Below are 15,565 nucleotides of genomic sequence, written 5' to 3' on the forward strand. Positions count from 1 at the left end.
TTTGATTTTTGGACCTCTTTGGCCACAAACCTTTTCACAGGATCCTCACCAGACATTTCTCTGGTCGCTGCCCCTAAAGGAAGCCTCTCACTCACTTCTCTGGGGACTGTTTTTAAAAAATGTATTTATTTAAAATGAATTAAATTTAAAATGAATTTATTTCTTGAATTGAAATTAAAATTTTAAACCTTTAATTTTAAAATGCATGTAAGTTTAATTAAAATGCATTTAAGTTTAATTAAAATGCATTTAAATGGAATTAAATTTAAAATCCTCCCCCCCCACTTCAACTGCAAGCAGCAGCGGTGAAGACCCCGACTCCAACCGGAAACGGTCGATTTGCCGCTCTAGCCTAGCGCTTCGATAATAAATGCCGACCTCTTCCGGTCCCAAGCTACCTACTTTTTTAAAAAGTCACTATGGAGAAGTTGGGGGCTAGAGCGGCGTTATAACGCTCCAATCAGGAGGAGACTACCGGAACTTCCGCCTCTGGTCTTTCCCCCCCGTCTTCTGCTCTAGGCTGAGCTCTATGGTGCGGCGCCGGGCGCAGCGTTGATGACACCGTCGGGGCGCGCCCGGCCTCCAGGCTTCGCCGCCGAACTTCGGCCTCCGCCGGTTGCTGGGCGACGGGCGCGGCCTGGGCAGAGCCATGGAGCCCGACGCGAAGGCCTCCTACGTGCTGAGCAACCTGGCCGAGGTGGTGGAGCGGATCCTGGCCTTCCTGCCCATCAAGTCGCTCCTGCAGGCGGCCTGGTGAGGGCCGGAGGCGCCGCTTGGGTGGGGCGGGGAAGGGAAAGGGCGGGCAGGCAGCTGGTGCGGTGGCCTTCAAGGAGGCTCCGAATAGGGCCTCACACTCCGGGTTTGCTCTGCCTGAGGGGGGGCTCAACTGCCGGCTCTGCCAAGCCAGGAGGGTAGGGTTGCCAACTCCATCTCGGGGGATTCCTGGAGATTTAAGATTTGGTTTGGGGAAGGGGTGGGACCTCAGCAGGGTATAAGATCATACAGTCCACCCGCCTAAGCAGCCTTTTTTCTCTGAGGGAACTGATTTCCGTGGCCTGGAGATCAGCTGTAATTCCAGGAGATCTCCAGCTCCCACGTGGAGGCTGGCAGCTCTACTTCCAGAGCAGCCATTTTTCTCCAGGAGAACCGGTCTCTAGTCGGGAGATCAGGTGTCATACCCTGAGATCAGATCTCCAGCCCCTCCCTGGAGGTTGGCAACCATGCAGGAGGAAGACTACCACGTTTGTATTTGGGGGTGTGTGATGTTTCCTTTCCCTCCCTGTACCCCTGCAACGAACCTGAGATCACCTGATGCGCTTGACCAGGAAAGAGGACATATGGACCTGCCTCTCCTAGAGTCTACTCTCTATTCTCTACCTCATCCCTTGCAAGGGAGTTGAGACTGAGGAAGAGCGGTTGGCCATAGGTCACCCCATTCTCCCCTTTCATTGCATTTTCATAACAACTCAGGGAATTCGATCAGGCTGTAAGAAGGTGATTGGCCCAAGCAGTCGCACTCCAGGATCCCGGGAAAAGAAATTCTATTTCCTAATATACTTTCAAGTAGGTCGCCACGTTGGTCTGCTGTAGAACAGCGGGATTTGAGTCCAGTGGCACCTTAGTGATCTACAAGATGGTCAAGGTTTAAGCTTTCGAGAGTCAAAGCTCCCTTCTTTGGCATCATAATGCCAACATAGTTTCAGGAAGGTTTTCTGCAGCAGGATTTGAGTCCAGGGGCACCTTGGCATCAACATGCAGCCAAAAATACAAGTATCAGTGATCTCCACTGCTCCTTGTATCTTTGACTATCAAAAGCTTATACCCCAAACATCTTCTTGGTCTCTGCGATGCCATTGGATTCATCCAGCTTTCTCAGTACTGGCCATCCTTTCCTTGGAAATTCTGGCTCTCAGTGTGGGGCCTTCTGCATGCAATACATTATTCTGTCTCTCAACTGCAGCCCATAAAGCTCATCGTGTATTCTGAGGTTGGTGGGCTGGCACCACGGATGTTAGTAAATTAAATACCTTACTAACTGAAAGTGACGGAGACTTGCCAGTTCTGGTCAGATGCACTGAAGAAAAATGTCAGTAGCGCAGTAAGAATGGTGACGAAGTAAGCAAGTTATCAACCCTGGTGAAGAAGGATGTTAGTTACCCTCCTATAAAGAAGTCCTGCCACAAGTGCCTTGGAGACTCCGATGGTGGGACTTGCAAGGGTTTTTTTTAAAAAACAGAAAAGGTACTTTCCGCTGCCAAAAGGCGCATGATGGGGGGGGGGGGTTCAAAATGAGGAAGAGAAAGAGGAAGCCTAATTGCTGGCGACGTGTAGTGGTGAAAAGAAGCAGTGGTGAGGGAGATTCTTGATTGGAATCTTCTCTTGCCCCTTTCTCACTGGATGGCCTTGGGGCTGTTGCCGTTTCTCAGCCAAAACACACATGTGTAGATAGGATTGATACGCTGACACGCAATGTTGCTTCAACAATCACAAGAAGACAATGAAGGCGAGGTACTTTGAACACTCAAGTGTTGTTATCAGTGCTAATTGTTTTTTCCACTCATACCTGTTCACAGTGATACGGCTTCCTTTGTATTTCAGTGTGTGCCGGTTATGGAGAGAGAGTTCCCGTCGAATATTGAGGACCCAGCAGAGCGTCGCCTGGGTCTCTGCTGTTGAATCTGGGCCAGCCAATACTCATGCTCTGGTCCGGGTGTTAGAAGAGGAGATTGAAGTACGTGAATGGACAATATTGGTATTCAAAAAGTATTGGTTTTGATAGCTTTGGTAATTGCCTAGGTTTTTTAAGAAAAAATAGCTAACTTGAAATAATTTCACTTGTTTTTAAAATCAGGACTGTATGCTTTTGGGTAGCAATGTGTGTGAACGAGATCTTGGGATACGGGTGGATAGGGAGCTAAGTATGAGCAGTCAGTGTAATGCAGCAGCAAAAAAAGCAAACGCAATCTTGAGGGGTATCAACAAAGGCATAACATCCAAATCAGAGGATACGTACTGCAGTGGTCAGGCCCCGCCTGGAGTTATTGTGCTCTGAAGGCCTCATTTCAAAAAGGATGTGGACAAATTGGAACGGATGCAGAGGAGAGCAGCCAGGATGCTCAGGGCTCCAGAGATCAAGTCCTGTGAGGAAATGCTGAGGGGATTGGGAACGTTCAGTTTGGAGAAGACGAGGTTGAGGGGGGATACAATTAATCTCAAAGTATTTAAAAGGCTGTCATTTAGGGGAGGGAAAGGAGCTGTTCCTATTAGCAACAGAGGATAGGATTACTCTTATCTTTAAGAGTAATTCAGCCATGGAATCGGCTGCCTAGGGATATGATGGATTCCCCTTCATTGGCAGCCTTCAAGGAGCGGCTGGATGATTACTTATCGGGGTTTCTTTAGGCTGTTCCTGCATTGAGCAAGGGGTTGGACTAGATGGCCTGTAAGACCCCTTCCAACAATAGGATTTGCCAGTAAAAAGGGTGTAAAAAGTGGGGAGGGCAGGCTAAAAATCAAATCAATCAATAAATACACTTCTTCGTAGATTGAGCCTTCTGTAGTGTGGGAGGCCACCAAGATATGCTTTTGGCAGCCTTGTCCTGGCAGGGTCATCATGTCTTGTGCTTGCACGCTGTTGATTCCGGGCTTCAGCCTTTCTCTTTCAAGTGGTGAGAACTGCAAGCAACTAGCCATGCAATGCCAGTTCCACAGTTTTCCAGTGTATTGAGCCTGTGGTGCTATAGACTGTGAACGCTTGTTTTCGCTTCAATAGATTGATCCTGATGATATTTTCCACTGAAACACGAGACTTGTATTCATTTTATAACAGAGGGCTCCTGAGACCAGAGCGATTCTGAAAAGCTGCTTGTGTGAATGCACGGCAGCAGTTAAAAGAAGCCTTTCTCTGTGGAGTGCAGACACTCGAGCTGCTGTTGCTCTTATGAATGCAGCCCAAGGGGCGGGGGGCTGTGGCTCAGTAGAAGAGCCTTTGCGTGCCACGCGGAAGGTCCCGGGTTCAATCCCCAGCATCTTCAGTTAAAGAGGAACAGGTAATAGATGAGATGTGAAAAACCTCTGCATACGTCCCTGGAGAGCCGCTGCCAGTCTGAGTAGGTGATAATAGACTTTGATGCCCCAAGGGTCTGATTCAGTGGAAGACAGCTTAATGTGCGTTTGATAGGAAAAGAACGCTGCTTCTGTCTAGATGCCCAAGCGAAGTGCTAGAATGATAAGCAGAAAGGTTTTGCACCTTGGTATGCAAACCAGGCTGGGTAGACACTGGAAGAGGTGGGGGGATGGGGTGCTGAAATTTATTAACAGCCGTACCCATCCCACTCCCCAGGAGTGCCATTTCCGGAGGGGAGGGGGAGGCTGGCTCTTTCTGGTTTAAGCCAAGTATATTCTACATAGATGCCTGTGTGTACCTCTGAGCGGGACCGGAAATGTGGCCTACCACCCGCCCCTGGTGCTTGTTTTTTCTCTGAAGGAGAAGCTCCTGAATGTGCTGCGACCCCCCCCCCCTCTTCTTCCCTATCTGTTTTTTTTTTAATTCTACAGAAGATTCAGGTGCTGCCCCAGACAGTGTTTTACATAGCAGATGCAGAGACTTTCAGCGGCCATGAAGAGAGCCACAGTCACGGGCAAAAGAAAGGTGAGCGCTCCTTGAAAGAACTTGGCAAGGTATTAAATGGGTCGTCGGGCCGGATGACGCAAGCAGAGCCATCGTGTGACCAAACCGGTTTGGTCCAGCGGTCGGAATGCAGGATGTGGGCACAGAGGTGGGAGGCCTGGTGTCAGGTCCCTGCTCCATCCAGTGACCCCTAGCGAGCTGGTGTTTTGCAGTAGTTCAGGGCGGTGTTTTCTGGAGGCAGTGAGGATGCATCACTGCGATGAAATGCAGCTCCTGCTCACTTCCTGATGGGCTCTGTGTCCGTTCCTGGGGGAAAAGGCCGGGTGCCTTGCAGTTAAGCTGGGCCTTCTCATCAGCTTCCTTAGCATGTATGGATTTAAAGGCCTGTCTGTCTCTCCCACTTGCACTGCTGCGTCTGTCCCCCACAGTCTTAAACATGGACAAATTACCTTGCTTTTCAATTACAGCACGAAGGAGAAATAGTAAAGAAACAGCCGTCACATTAGAGAGATTATTGCCCGAACGATGCCAGGTCCTTGGTATAGTAGCGCCTGGGATTGTAGGTAAGCAAAAGCCCTGATGGTGCTGTCCTTTCAAGCTGTTTCTTCTTCTTTTTCTTTTAAAAGGACAGAAACGTGTGTGTGACTCTAATCTGGATTTCTCACTGGCGAAGTTCACATTCACTTGAAGCTTATATATAAGCACCCAAACCCACTGCTCTGAAACGCCTTGTATGAACTGCCACCTCTGGCTCCTGTGATTTACACAGTAATTGTGGTTCTTTTATGACTTTCTGCAGCTTCATGAACCTCAGCAGTTTAGCGCACGGTCCCAGCTTGAACGCAGCCATCAGTTTGGTTGTATCCCAGTACCCCATCACTGAAAGTTTCTCTTCATGACGTTGCCCCAGTTCAGAGCTAGCATAACAAAGAACAGAAGATGGAAAGGAACTGCATCGACAAAAGCTGTCCACAGCAACATCCTATACGAAGCAAGCTTACTATCAACCATGTTCCCAAGAGCAAGAATGTCTTTCCACCTTTTCCAACTGCTCTGTCTAGGGCACTTTGTAGAGGTGCAGTCATACCACTTGCCCCACAAATCAGACCGACCTCACATCACATCCATGCACTTCCCAACAAATGGGCAAATTAATTGTAAGAAAAGACATACAGTAGTTTTTAAAATCCATCACTCCCCCCGCCCCCATTAGAATGTTCTTTCTTTATTAGCCTCATCAAGTTGGGGGCTTTGCTTCTCTGATGCAGGGCATCAGGTTTTCAAAGAAGTGTCAAGAAGTCAATACCGGCTCTTCTGTTCTTTGTCATTCTGCCACCTACGATTTAGGAGACAGCAAGAGCTGGGTGCTCCAAATGCTGCGTAGCCCCTTTGTTGAAGGGTGTGGGAGATGTTTCCTTGTATCCTGCTCTCTTTCCAAATATATCAGACCTTCTGATGTTTGCTGGAGCCTGTAAAATATTTATTCACTGAATTCTGAGATTTGTGTATGTGTGTGCGTGCGTGCCAACAAATTCATGAGCCTTCATTCTCTCACATGAGACTCCAGGTCTGCCTAACATGTCATGTTCTGTTTACACTGATGGTTCTCCAGGCTCTGGGGCAGGGATATTTCCCTAGCCCAGCTACCTGAAACCCTGCTGAATAGGAGAGGTCAAGGTTTGAACCTAGGACATTTTGCATGCAAAGTGTCTGCTATACAACTGTGCAGCCCTTTGTGCATGCTCGTGTGCGAGCAAGCCCATGTGTGTATAGCCCAAGGATGTAAAATAAAATGGTTTTCCTTCAAAATTTCCTGCTGCCCAATTATTACAAAGAGATATCTTTAGATTCTGGAGAAAGCAAAGGAATCATTCCACTAGTCTGCTCTTAACGTAAAGTGAAGCACTGCTGCTTTCAGGCGTCATTTGCACAGCTGGCTTTAACAGCATCCTCCATCGTTATTCTCTGGTGGATGACTTTCACGGTGTCCCTTTTCCCGGTCTTAATATACGAGACTGGATCTTTAAGATCGATGCTGCATTGAACAGACGTACAATTCTCTGCTCCAGATTTTCTCCCTGGTTCAAGTTGTTCAAGAGGGACCACGGCAGAGCCTCTTATTTGACCAAAATCACCATTCCCAGTCTTGGAGTAGCTTTAACTTCTCTGAGGTTTCAAACCGTGCCCTCAGCCATTCTAGCCGGTCGTTATACACAAATAGACTGATGATTGTTTTTGTATCTGTGAAGCTTTGTTCCCCCAAGACCTTCCATACTATATTTTGTTCTGCCCTTTGCATACAGAGCCCAGAAATAAATTTCTTGGTGAAAACTTAAAAGAAATTAATTTTTCCCCTGTAATGGAAAACTAATCCCCTTCTTTCCGATTTGGATTGATACATATCTTATAAAGTAGCACAGTTCTCCCTGGCAGCTAAGAAAATCCGAGCTTGAGCTGTGCTTAACGGTTGAGACTCCTTCACCTGTGTATAACAAAGATGTTAATGTGTTTTAATGTACTATTATGCGTTTTTAACATTATAGTTTTATTGTTGATTGTTCATGTTTTGCTTATAAGTTTGTTTGCTTGGTTGTGATGGCCTTTGGCCACACGAAACACACATGGTTCTGTTTTATTTACAAAAAGACATCCTCACTTGGTGAACTGGTAGCACTTTTGTGTCATTTCATTCTGCTTGTAAAAATAGGATCTGTTGAAAACACAATTTACTACAGAGAAGGCCAGTTTTGTAGTAATCACAATAAATACGTCATAGCAGACTATTTTTTTGCATACTGATTGGTATGGGGTAGGTTCTGGAAGCACTAAAGGTGATAAATTTCATCTCCATTTACATTTTCCCTTTTTCAGTCACCCCCACAGGATCTCACAGCAGTCGGCCTCTGGAAATCGAAGATGGTGAAGCAGGCTTTGCGTTATTGTTTCCAAAGATCGATGGGGTGAAGATTCAGACCTTTCACTTACATAAAGATGCAAAGTCCAGAGCCACTGATGAAGATCAATTTGCTGAAGCAGGCAAGTGTCAAGTTAAAACACGTGGGTAGTACACATTATGCTAGCTGATGTGGTTTGCAGAGCTCTTGCTGAATTTTCAGGTTTAAGGGCAATCTAGCTGTTCTCTTGGCTTCAGGCTCTGGGCTCCATATGCACAAGTCCAGAGGATTCTAGAATCTTTGTGCAATAGTAGATTCCTGATAGAGTCTCAAGGCGTGATATGGTAAAATCCTTCCTCTTTCATATCAGATATCTTTCTGTCTTTGAGTGTGTGGCCGGGGGGAGGGGGGGCAGAAGATGGAAAATAATGTGCAGGCATTAATTTCTAAGCCCTTCCACGTGTGACTGTAGCCCTGAGAGAGTGCAAAACCTGCACAGATGTGACAAGCTAGAGGCTTCTTGGATGTGAGCAGTCCACGGAGTTTCATTTCCATGTAAAAGTATGCCTGCAGCAAGCACGTGTAAAGACATCTGTCACTTCCAGACACACGGCAAACCTGTGTGCAAGTGTGTTGCTCCATGAAATACAAAATGGCTTCAAGTGAGCGCTCAGAGCCAAGAGTGAAAGAACCGGCTTCCTTTTGGTTGAGGAAGAGAAGACTAAGGAGATGCAGGTGCCTGCTGTTTCCCAAAACCTCTCAAAGTGGTTTCCCCGTTTGCAGCTATTAGGATTAGAAGCAAAATGCCTTTCTTTTCCCCTGACGTGATTCTGGCTAAATGCCCTTTCCCAAAGAGCAGTTCACTATAGCAAAAGAAGCGGCCGATTCCTTCATAGTTTTTGTCAGGGATCCTTCGAGCACAGGATGTCCAGGCTGGAAGGGGGAAGTCGGCCGAGACGATTCTTGTGGTGCCCCTTCTCTGCAGTCTGGTTCTGCACCGTTGGGTGTCCTTCGCCCTGTCCTGTGCAGGAGTCTGATTACTGTCGGAGAAACGCTTTGTAACCAATCTCCAAGAAGCCATGACTCTGCATTTTCTTGTTAGCCTCCCTTCCCTGCGTCTGTTCATCTCACAAAGGTTCCTGAAATATTTTCTCTGTCCTCAGTTTGGAGGGGATGGTGCCAGTATTCCGATGATAATAATTACTGCGCTTATATACCGCTCTTCTAGACAGATTAGTGCTCCACCCAGAGAGGTGAACAAGTTAGTGTTGTTATTATCCCCACAATAAAGCTGGGGCTGGGCAGAGTGGCTGACCCAAGGCCGCCTACTGAGCTCATGGCAGGAGTGGGATTCGAAGCAGCAGAGTGTTGATTCGCAGCTGAACCACTTAACTGCTGTGCTTCCGCAGCTCTTCACATCCACGCAGAACGTCCAGCTGTTTTGTTCAAAACATCGCTCTCAACTTTCTCGCCTCCTCCTAATCCCTAGCTGTTTTTTTGTCTTTTTTAAAGCAAGAATTGCCTCCCTCTACCCTCGTGAACACGCAACGTAAACAAAAGAGTATAATAGGTTTGTTGTCCAACCGAGAGCATCTCCCTTGTGAAGAGCAACTAGTCCAACTTGTTTTTCTGGGACCTTTTTGACTGGGGGGGTTGATTTTCGGAGCCTTCCTCCAGCTCTGTGTACCTTAGATACTCGGGGTGTGTTGTTTACCTGACCGCCAAGGAGGTTGGCCATCTGCTGTATTAACAGGTTTCACATATTCCTACACGTAAAACATTAACAGTTGGTTAGGGTTGCCGAGTACGATGTAAAATAAAACATACGGTTGCAGGCCACGTGAAACCCCTGGCAGTATAAGCTCTCGAGGAGGTCAGGAACTACTGGAAGGGTCATCATAACAACATCGAGTCTTTGAAGAGTCTTTTTGCCTTCATGTTGTGCATTCCTTTATGCTTTGAGGGGTGGGGGTGGTAATGCTAGCTTAGAAAATACAAGCTGATGGAGTCCATCCAGCCCAGAGTTGGTGTTTCTGAGACCATTTTGCTCTTCCTGCCAAAAGGCAACATTACTTGAGTTAACTCATTTTTCTTCTCTCCTCCTCGCCCCCCCCCCTTTTGTAATCAGGCCTGAAGAATAACCCAGATCTCAGAGTGGTTCTTCTGTTTGGTTACAACACCTGGAAGTCGGGAGCAACACGTTTTCTGCACCAGATTGTCAATCGCTTGAATGAAAAAAGCATCGTCTTGGCCGGGGGACACGTGGATAGCTTTACATCTCTGACTTCTGAGAAGTGGGTATCTTCAGAAAGGGTTGTTTTTTCTTGCTCTTGGCACTGGGGATGTGCTGAGAATATTTTAATTGCACAGGCCAAAGAGCAAATGGGTTGGCTTTGATTTTGCAACAGACATAATCTGGCTGTCATCTGTTTCTGAAAATACTATTATTTTGAAAACTATCCGTTTCTGGCTCTCATGATCCGTCCCAGCCTCTGAGGCTAGAGGGGCTAAAACTTGGTCATCTGATGTAAGAGTGCAGGGTAGTGGTTAAAGTGCTGGACCAGAATCAGGGAGACCGAGGTTTGAATTCCCACTGCCGTGGAAGCTTGCTGGGTGACCTTGGGTCGCTCACACCCTCTCAGCCAGACCTACCTCGCAGGGCTGCTGTGAGGATAAATTGGAGGAGAGGAGAACATAAGCCACTTTGTGTCACCATTGGGGAGAAAGGCAGGGTATAAATGAAGCAAATAAATAAATAAAATGAGAGAATCGATGACCCAACTTGTCTCACATAGAATGCGAGTTCCTGGTGTTGGAAGTCGAAGACAGGCTCCAGATTTTGTTTGCTCTTTGCTTGGCAAGGCTTCCTCATTAAGTTTTATTAAACTTGTCTCAGAGGTGCTGTTGAAGCTGCCAAGGATTAAATTATTGTGGGTGACCAACGTGGCTGATGGGAGGTTTGAAACTTTGTGGTCTTGAAATTTTATGATTTCGTTGAGAGCTCCCGCATCTGTCTCAAGTATGTAATGTCCCAAAAAGGTCCTTTTGGATTTAGTATTTTGCACTGATTTGGAAAATGGGAGATCTGGTTATTGGAGGGGAATGATGCTGTGTTAGTCAGAGGCCTGATGTGAAGGCATGTAGTTACTGTTTGCTGTCCCAATTGGCGTGCTGGACTAGTTAAGATCTAAAGACTCACAGAGCTAGATAGATGTTGGAACCCTCTGTCGGCCTCACGGCTGCTCTGCGAATTGCTTGATTGACTTTGCAGAATGGCAGGTTGAGATCAGCCGTCAGTAACACGCTCTTGGGCACTCTTTTTCCAACTGCTTCATCCACACAACATGAGGCACGGAACGGGGGCTGGAGTACAAAGTTGCTCTTAATTCTTGCTACAACGGACTGATTTCAGTGTTCTTTTTTGGACCTGTCACTGCATTCGCGAGATCGCATGTCCTGGGTGGTGACTGGCATTATCAGAGCAGGTTCTCTAGAGAGGCAGTGCTTAAGTTTTCTAAATAAACAACAAAACCTAGGCGGCTTCTATGGCGATACTAGCTGCTTGGAGTATTCTACACATAAGGTACTTTTTTTGTGTGTGGCTGATCTGGGTATAACACCAGAGCTCTGGATTATTGTGCATATCAAACAACCTTTTTTTCCTTTCCCTTTGGTTGGCCTGATGAATCCATGCCGTGTGCATGGACCTTCCAAGGTCTGATAGCATGGTAATGAAGGCCAGCAGAGTTCTGGGTGATTTCCAATCCCTTGAGCATTGCCAGCACCGTTTTCAGAACAACGTGTCTCTTTTATAAGAAGGCTAGATTATTCTACTGTATGTTTACTCTAGGCAGAGTGTGCGGGAGGGTGTCATTTCAGGTGAATTATTGTTAAATCACAGCTTTATAGCAAGTAATACGAAAGTGAGACAGATGTCTCACCACCTGCTTTTCCCCTTGTCACTTTGATGAAATCTCTTCTGAAGAGATTTCCTATGGATTGGATTGGATTGATGGTGTGTGTGGGGGGGGCAGGAGTTATAGGTCTGTTTGCTTGTTTTGAGTTTTTTATTCTAAAAGTAAAGATGAGATTTTTCAAGATTCAGAATGGTTCATGGCCTTCGAATTAGCTTCTTAGGGAAGCGAGTTCGGGATACGTGATACAGGATTGCCAGCTCTGGGTTGGGGAATTCCTGGCGATTTGGAGCCTGGTGAGGGCAGGGAGAGAAATGGCAGCTCAGCAGGGAGGCAGTGCTGGAAAGTCCACCTCCCAAAGCTGCCATTTTCTCCAGAGGAACTAATCTCTGTAGTTCAGTTGTAATTCTGGGAGAACTCCAGGCTCTGCCTGGAAATTGGCAACCCTCATTGATGCCAGCTTTTGAATAGGTATATACACTTGCAGCACAATCAATAAGATAATAGTGTTTAGGGTTACATAATAAAGTCCAGCAAGCACGTGTCTTTTCGGGTAATAGTATCCATATTACTTTGCTTGTTTCTTAATACATTTAGTTGATTCTCTTGTATGCTTTCCAACGTGAGGCTTCTCTTCCCCCCTCTTTTTTAGTAACACTGAGGCTGCTCAATCCTGTGGCGTTGTCGGCTTGGCTTTTAGTGGACCCCAGATCCAGAGTGCCGCCGTTCTGTTAGATCAGGATGTAGTTGACGAGAGGACGGCAGAAGCGGCCATGCAGCGCCTCAAGGCTGCAGGCATTCCCGAATACAACAGCCTTGGCTTCATGTTTGCCTGTGTCGGCCGGGGATATCAACATTACAAAACCAAAAGGAACCTCGAAGCTGATGCTTTCCGGAAGTTCTTCCCCAACGTCCCCCTCTTCGGCTTTTTTGGACACGGAGAGATAGGATGCGATCGAATTGTGACCGGGAATTTTATACTCCGGGAATGTAATAACATAAAGGATGACCTCCGGAAATGTAATTACATAAAGGATGACCTGCTTCACGGTTACACCACAGTCATGACTCTCATCCATCTCGGTTCAGCCAAAGCAAACCAAACTTAAACCTTTCTTTGTCGGTGTGCCAGCAGAGTCGCAGGGCTGCTTCCCGTTCCAGAAGCATTTAAAGAAAAAAAAACTCGGGCAGTGTACGCAGTTGCCTCTTGAGACAAAAGTGACTACTGTCCTATTGGTTTAAGATTTCTAGCTGGCATAAAATGAGTATAGGAGAGGATGAGGGCTTTTTTCCCCCTGCTTGTGTACAATTTTAAAATTGCAGATGCGTCAGTTCTGTAGCAAAAAGTTTTTTCGTTCCTGCTGCACTTGGTATTATGTTTAAATTTGTCAGGAACTACATGTATGCGGAACTGAAATCTCAGCATTACTGTATGCGATTTGTGGACTAACTCCTACGCTGACCCAGTTCGGCGTTGAATGCCTTGTATGCTTGGTTGTTGCTTCTCTTAATGAATCTTTCAGGATGTAAATCTACTTGTCTGAACCAGGCCATCTTAGAAAATCACTCATTTTTGAAGTCAGATGACTAATATCAGTAGATGGGTAGCCAAATTAAAACACAGCATACTTTTTTCTTAGATGATTACACTGTGTACATAGGAAAGAGTAAGGACAGTCTCTAGGACTTTTCACAAAACCTTGTGGATTACGAAGTGCCCTCAGCTTGATTGGGTGGTATTGTAAATCATAGCAGCTGCCTGAATGGTCTTTCTTTCCCTTCTCCATTATAAAGATGAGAATGTGTTAGGTTTATGTCCCAGATCCCACAGTCTGAAGCACCTTTACTTGGAAGTAAGTCTTGTTGGCTTCAGTAGGATTAGAGGGGATGTTTCTTTCCTACTCGACTGCTCACTTCTTCAGCAGTTGCTGTTTAGGATCACTTGCAGAAAATAAAAAACGTCTAATGCCTGCAAGACTGCTGAGCGCAACAGCGAGAGGGAACTGGAAATACTTTCTGCCAGTCTATGCATAAGCAGCAACAAAAGAAACCTATGGTTTGTTTCTTCAGGAAGAGGCGTGCTCATTGGATGAAACTGAATCAAATGGATTAAAACTTTGTCACGAGAGATTCTCCCAGTACCATTGTATGACCAAACACGGTGTTTTGCTTCTCAGTAAAAATTGTGAAACTGTAGTATAAACAAGGCAATGTTTTTGAGTTTCTCCTTTCCATGTGACAATAGTGTCTTTGCTGCGTAATTTCCATGTCTCTGTGTTTATATTCTTGGGTCATTGCAGAAGGGAAATTCCCAGTTGGCAATGTGGTGGGAAAATCTGACCTGTAGTGCAATAGGATTGTTATGGGACAAAGGCTGCCCCTTGGATGAGTATTCCGATAAGTCTGATGACACAAAGACGTATCTTCTGAGTAATTTAAGGGAAACCTGGCCCCTGGCAACCACTTTGCCTGGAGGTAAACTTCTACAAGTTCCTGGGTTTGGAAAAAAATGTTCTAGTTTCTCTTACCTTGTATTGCCACATCTATCTGAGCGCAAGAGTGCTCACCCTTGGAAATGAAGAAACCGGGGAAGGGGGTAGTGGTATGTAAAGTGTTGATAACATTGCTGAAGATGGAGAGCGTGGCATTTGCTAGCATTTGCCCTTTTAGTTTCTTTAAATGGCTGGTTGAGTCTTGTTTGGGCGAGCAGCATAGCAAAGAAAAACTTGGCTTCTGAAGCTTAACTTTTGTGTTAAATCACAAAAATTGTGTCAGCATGGGAAAGGGAAAAATTGTGCACCTAATGCTATGTGGGATAAGCAATATACATTGGCACACAACAATGTGTACACTGCCAGTAATTGAGAGATTATATCTAGGGAGAACTGCCATTTTTTCATAGCAACAGATAGCTGAGATTTGAGCGGTGTAAAGAAAATGTTATTTCCACTGCAACAGAAGCATTACTTAGAGGAGGATGTCAAGATCCCCTCCACAAATAGGTAACTCAGTACAGCTCTTACACTTAAAAGTGTGTGTGTGGGGGGGGGAGCTTGCCATTAAAATGATAGTCGAAAAACACAAGCCTCTGCTGAGCTTGGCTGAATGGTCAGGCTGGTGTAGGTGGGCAACTCAGCCTATTTTTACAATACTGCTATTCGAGTCATTTGGGGCAGCTTTGTTGCAGGGGTGGTGCTAGACAGAATGCTGTAAGAAACAGGTTTAATTGTTGAACTGGCCAAGCCAGCCAAAATGCAACAACTAAGATACAGGACAGTCTCTGAACAAGTGCTTGAAATGGAAGAATTTTTAGTGTCACCATATGTAGAGTGCAAGAGCAATGAGGTCAATATTGTATTCTGTACGGAATGACGGGCAGAAACTGCACAGGGGGAGCCTGTCCCATTCTCTTTCCGTGCTATTAACTACGGTATCTGTTGAAAAGTGGAGCAGCTGTTCTAGAAAAGGTAAGAAGGTGTTCCTTTGCCTGGAGAGCACAGGCACTCGAAATGCCAGATCCTAGAAGGGAAGCACTGCTAATCTGTTGTAGCACTTTTAAAGTCAGGCAGTGTAATCCTAAGAAGAGTTATGCCAGTCTAAACCTATTGAAAACCAATGGGCTTAGACTGGAGTGACTCTTCTTAGGATTGCACTGGAAGAGGTTTATTGCAGCACAGACTTTCTGAGATCTGGAGCCTACTGCATCAGACCTGGTCTGCGCCTTTGGGCTTGGCAGAACTGCAGCCATCTCTTGGTGTTTTATGGCCTTTCAGTACTACTGTTTACAGATTTTCTCTGGATTGTCCGCAAGCAGAGGATATACATCAGCTGTCTCATAAAATGGGCTTTGTTAGTCCACAGAAACTTTAGCCACAATCAACAGGTGCTGTTAAGATACTTGATCTTGAAATCCCCCAAGGATATTAATGCTTACATTTGTATATGCTTTGTTTGGATTTTAACTCGGGTTGAGGATTTAGGAGACGAAACGTTTCATTCATTTCATTCTGTCCTCTTTGATGTGTTTTGAAACCTCAGTTCCTGCCCTTTCAAACTAAATACAATAAAGAAGTTTCCCAAACCGCTATCAAAATGTGATCTGTTGGATGTTGTAAAAGAACTTGATT

General features: G+C 45.8%; 1 protein-coding gene across 1 annotated transcript; it reads left to right on the forward strand.

Annotated features, from left to right (window-relative positions):
* Positions 1 to 562: 562 nt before the first annotated feature.
* Positions 563 to 13,649, forward strand: FBXO22 (F-box protein 22). Its single transcript, XM_055002513.1, has 7 exons — positions 563 to 753; positions 2,599 to 2,731; positions 4,558 to 4,651; positions 5,098 to 5,193; positions 7,502 to 7,666; positions 9,653 to 9,818; positions 12,091 to 13,649. Exons 1-7 carry the CDS (start codon positions 650 to 652, stop codon positions 12,545 to 12,547), a joined length of 1,215 nt encoding a protein of 404 aa, XP_054858488.1. The 5' UTR covers positions 563 to 649; the 3' UTR covers positions 12,548 to 13,649.
* Positions 13,650 to 15,565: the final 1,916 nt, after the last annotated feature.

This window comes from Eublepharis macularius, chromosome 18 (assembly GCF_028583425.1).
Source record: "Eublepharis macularius isolate TG4126 chromosome 18, MPM_Emac_v1.0, whole genome shotgun sequence".
Taxonomy (NCBI): Eukaryota; Metazoa; Chordata; class Lepidosauria; order Squamata; family Eublepharidae; genus Eublepharis; species Eublepharis macularius.

What these genes read in the sequence shown, in the direction of transcription:
- FBXO22 (XM_055002513.1), top strand. Translation starts at nt 650, where the DNA reads ATGGAGCCCGACGCGAAGGCCTCCTACGTGCTGAGCAACCTGGCCGAG. An exon ending in TGTTAGAAGAGGAGATTGAA is followed by an intron (nt 2,732 to 4,557) that starts GTACGTGAATGG and finishes TTAATTCTACAG; the next exon opens with AAGATTCAGGTGCTGCCCCA. An exon ending in AGATCAATTTGCTGAAGCAG is followed by an intron (nt 7,667 to 9,652) that starts GCAAGTGTCAAG and finishes TTTTGTAATCAG; the next exon opens with GCCTGAAGAATAACCCAGAT.